The following is a 5,181-nucleotide window of genomic DNA, read 5'->3' on the forward strand; positions in this document are numbered from 1 at the left end:
ATGTATTGTTCCAACATTTGAGTTGTTTTCATGAGTTTCAGAATTGATTTCAGACACAAAATAATGCAGAGAAGTGATTTTCACGGACACTTTCTTAACTCATATTGACCATCGAAAGATATAGCTAAAATTACTGATGTCCGTGCTTTTTTACCGGAATATTGGATTTTCAATAATTTCCAATACTCAAAAGACATACTTAAAAATTTGTTTGGCCTTGCCAAGTTTTAGTATTAATTATTAAATTTCTCTGGGTCAAAGTAAAATATGAGAAGATTGATGTTTCTGTGAGTTGGATAAATCCTAGAATGTATGTTTCATTGTCTCTGAAAGGGATTTTTCCCCTTCTTTTTTATTATTCCTAACTGAAAGTTCTCTTGCTGAAAATGCAAAAATATTCTGTTGGTAAAACTATGAAACGTTCTGATCAATATTTTTGCTATCAATCACCATCTCAGGAATTAAATAATTTTTAAGTAAATTATGGTGTTATCGCTCTTGTGACATAATTGCTCTAAAAAATAAAATGTAATGACCTTTAAAAGCAGGTCATACTTTTTAAAGTAAATTGTGCAAAATGTTTTCAAAGAGATGGTAGTTACGTATATATTTTGCCAAAGAAAATTTGAAAAATGAGATGTAAAAGAAATTATATTTCTGAGTTTATGAATATTTTTCATATGAACTCACAATTTTGAGACTCAAGATTTATCTTTAATAACTTTTGAATCATTACGATATTTTGTAAATTAACAAGTGTAAATATTGCGCAAAACGAAATTTGAAATATTGAGCATTGCATAATTGAATTGTCTCAAAATCAAATGATTTTTTATTGAGTCATTGCAAAAAATTTTCAGAGTGATAAAAGTGATAAAGTTCGTGAAAATTCGTTAGAATATTTTGAAAAATGCAATTGGTTTTTGGCAGAAACAACTTGAAGAGTTGATATTGACAAAAATTGTCTTGATTAAGACTTTTAAAAAAGAACTATTACATCCGGCCTTTAAATTTTCGTTTCAGAATTCATAAAATAGGGTCTTTTTTTTCTTACTGAAGATAAAACTTTCATGTGAATGATGGCTTTTACTTGATTACAAGAAATTACTGAAATCGCAATATAATTTAAAGATTAAGATAACTACAGATGAGACCCAATTTTATGAAAATACAGAAAATTTAAAGACTGTTACAGACGTACATCAAGAAAAAAATATTAAGGAAATGTAGGAATATTGTAAATTATAAGATTAGAAGTTCAGATAATTTTTTGTTTTATTTATGAATTGAAATATTTCCCTCTTTCGAAGAAAATGATAAAAAATCTAGAACTTACAAAGAGTTAGATACAGATGTATCTTCAACAAAAATCACAGTTTATGGATTACACATGTAGGTAATTAAACTCTCTTAATTGATCAACAACATAACAACAACAAACGAATCACATGAAAAAGAATACCGTGGAAATAATTATTTACAATGAGCATATCTATTGAAGTTTGTAAGAGATTTGTTCAAACTAAGTAAACATATTGAATAATTTAAGTAATCAAGAGATTTCATTTTCTGGCGAAAATGGAAATTTGAGATGTTGAAAAAAGTTGGTTGAAAAAACTTGAAGTTGAAATAAGCTTAAGGATGAACGCTAAGAAAAGGTCAACTATTGAAGATGAGCATTTAATTGAATTAAAAAAATTGGATAATTGTTGCTCAAAACGGCAACATTAAAAATTAATCACAAAATATGAAAGGACCAATGTTATTTGTTACGCATTTGTACATAAAAAAGTTGCATTATAGAAAGAAATGGAAAATGTATCAATGGATAATGGATTGAAATTAGCGTTCATATGAGAAAGTTATTAGAAGGCATAAATAATGTATGCACCAATTCTGTTATTAAACATGAAATTGCATAAAAAAAATCGATTTGAAAAAAAAAATGAAAATGCTGATAAATATTAATCAGTCTAGTCACCAAAACGTTTTGAAATTATTAAAAATGCAAACTTAGCACCCAAAGCTGGAAGTGCAACTCAAAGTGAGTCACTGGATGCACAAAATAAACACTTAAGTAAGAACCTGAGAATAAATCCAATTAAATAAAAAAGAAAAAAGACAAAAGTGAGTATGAGTTGGAATGCACTCGAACTTTCTACATGAGAGAAATTTTTAGCACGCTGAATATAATCAGTCAATTATTGCAGAAAAATTAATCAATGTTAAAGCGGCTTGTATACACATTTGAAAATGCTAAAAATTGAGATGTAACAAACGGAATACTGAAATTTGAGCAAAGATGCACCTGAGAAAATACTCATGAGATACTAAAATTTGAGCTGAAGTGCACCAGAACTTGCAAAAGTTGTAAAATTTTGCGATGCACCGAGATAAAAATATTTACAGCTTATACCACGACGAATAAATAAAGAAAGTTGGCACCTAGTGAATCTAATAAAAACCTAAACCTATCCTTAAACTTAATGAAAGACACTGTAGATTATAAATAAAAGCGCTGTTGCTTCTCAAGAAAATTGCAATGACGCGAGTTCACGGAGGCTCAGATTGAGCTTGAGCTTGATAGGAGAAGTGAACTTGAGCTTGGAGACACGCAAATTGAACTTGAGTGGATCGATGAAAGACGTTGTGTACAATTGAGCAGGCTTACCACCGATGAAGCTTAGATCTGAGCTTGCGGGATCTGTCGAACTGTGAGGGGGTTGAAGTCACCCCTGGCGCAGATATCGCAGTCGGGGACGTTGTACCCTCCCCAGGCCGGAGAAGGGACCAGAAGCACGACGATCTGTTCACGAAGTTCAGCAAGTTCATTTTGCCGGTTGTCTTCTTCTTCGGGGGTGAGGGCCAGCATCTGGTCGTGCATGTAGTTACGCATGTTCTCGTCCTGCATGTAGTTGCGCATGTTCTCGTCCTGCATGTAGTTGCGCATGTTGTCCATCTCGGGACCCTGGTAGTCGAACTCCTTGCCGGCGTACACGGGCTTGGGGTCGGACTTGACCAACAGGCGCTTCAGCAGGGATTTCAAAAGCTGTAACAGAGAAAGAAAACAAATCATAAGTTTGTGCTCAACTGGCAACAATGTAATTGTAAAGTGAGATAATGTAAACATAATGTACTCTTTTCAGAATTTGCGGTGCAATTTGAAAGCTGGCATTGATCGCGGAAAAAAAGAGGAGAATTCACTAATTATTGATAGAAAAAATGTTTAGGTTAAATTTAAAGTTTCGGTCTGGATACTGGTCGGAGGAAAATTGAAGTTGCAATGGATAAAACAAAAATTTAGAAAACACATTTAGTTTTCAGACGATAACAAAAATAAGTATCAGATATGAATTAGTTCAATAAGCCAATGAAAATTTGAGGGGAGGGGGGGGGGAGAAACACTCCACGTGGACGAAATGGCAATAGGATGGGAGGGGGAATCTTATCACTTGTTATCACTAAAAATCATAAAATTTACGCAATTTTTCGGTATATTAGGAATTTAAAGCGAAATTACACGTGAGATACGTTAGACCCGAGGCTTACAAATCGAAAGATAAACTGATTTTATGACTAGAATAAGAGAAAACTGAAAATGTATCAAAATTTCGACCTTTCAAAAGAGAGTAAGAAGGGAGCGGCGGAACTAAAACAAAATATGGGCTTAGAACGTCATAAAACAAGTAACAAGAGATTTTAACGCGTAAAAAATTAAATCTCGAGACATAAAACGATTTAATTCGACCAAATATTTGCTACGGCTTTGGACTCGCGAAATAAGATACAAGAATGCGACGAAGAAAACACTCAAATCGAAAATATGAATTTCAGGAGAACACAGACTCAAATAACGTAATTAAATTCTCGGTATTTGTAATTGCAGCAATAATCACTGGGCATGACGGCAAAAAAAATGCACTCACTAAATCGGTGTTCACGAAATTTTATGAGATTAAAGAAATAAGTTTTCTCAAGTATAATGATTCACGGTTTAGCCAAATATTTAAGCACGAAAGCAACAAGTGATTAAAAGGAATTAGACAGGGTGGAAACATTCACAAGCAACAGGAACCGGCAAACGAGACATTTTTCGGCTCAAAATAAAAACAGAAACCACAAAAGAAAGATCAGCACTGACTTAATAAGATTTTCCAAAAGAGACTTCAATAATTTATGGAATCAAATATAAGGGTTGAGAAGTAAGTACCATAATGGTTTGAATATGAGAACACGTAGTGGTCAAAAGGTTTAAAAATATTTAAGGTAAATTGTATCAAAAGTCGAATGTAGGTAAAGATGCACTGGGGAGCTTGTAATTATAAACAAGAAATACGATATTTGAATATTAAGCCGAAACTTTCTTTTGAGGTTAAGACGGGGGTTGAAAGTCGAAAGCGTGTACTCACCGATTTGAATTTGAGGGGTTTCTTCTTGGCGAAAGTTTGCGAGGCGTCGATCTTCATGTTCTGGCAGTTATCACAGAAGCACTCCACGTGGTACGAGCTCGTGAAAGACATGACGAAAGCACTTGAACTTGGACGCGAAAGCGTGTTGATAAGAGCAAAGGCGACTCGAAAGGAACTCGAAACGAGAGCGAGAGGAAAAAAAGCGAACTCCAGCGAGCAAGAGGTCCGGGTCAGGAATGATGAGCCAGGGTGGAGGGGCTGAGCTTATATACTGGGGAGGGCACCCCCAATGGCAGGTGCACTTTGGCTGCTCCGAGCTCCGAGCCCGGGTCCAAACCGTGGGAATACGCTCCGGAGTGAGTTTCTCACAGAGCGAGCGGCAGATGGTGTCCTACCAACTTGGAAATGGATTTGGCTGTGCTTCACCTCCGAGCCATGATTTTTGCCAAACCCGAACTCGAACCCAACCACCTGTTTGTTCCCGATGATCTCATCTTAAAACGGCTCCTACGCACACTATGTTAATGGGCCCCGTTTTTTTTCCCCTCTCCCTTTCTCCGGGTCTTTCTTTCCTCGAGCTCTTTCTTGTTTCATTCCCTCCGCCTTCCCGCGACGCAACCCCCGAATCGTCGTCCCTTGTAACGGCGTATCTCGAGCTCCACATGAGCCCAGGGACGCATGGGTTTATGAGTAAAACAGGGCTCAACTGTCCTAGAAGGGCGAAGGCGCGTAACATGCTAGTAACGGAGCGCGGGAATCGGAGTGAAATTAC

At 35.8% G+C, this 5,181-nt stretch overlaps 1 protein-coding gene across 1 annotated transcript; it reads right to left on the minus strand.

Moving 5' to 3' along the window:
- Window positions 1–1,257: 1,257 nt before the first annotated feature.
- LOC109043338 (uncharacterized) lies at window positions 1,258–4,919 on the minus strand. The gene is made up of 2 exons (XM_019060564.2): window positions 4,410–4,919; window positions 1,258–3,049 (listed from the first exon to the last, which is right to left on the minus strand). Exons 1-2 carry the CDS (start codon window positions 4,518–4,520, stop codon window positions 2,684–2,686), a joined length of 477 nt encoding a protein of 158 aa, XP_018916109.1. The 5' UTR covers window positions 4,521–4,919; the 3' UTR covers window positions 1,258–2,683.
- Window positions 4,920–5,181: the final 262 nt, after the last annotated feature.

This window comes from Bemisia tabaci, chromosome 6 (assembly GCF_918797505.1).
Source record: "Bemisia tabaci chromosome 6, PGI_BMITA_v3".
NCBI classification, from domain to species: Eukaryota; Metazoa; Arthropoda; class Insecta; order Hemiptera; family Aleyrodidae; genus Bemisia; species Bemisia tabaci.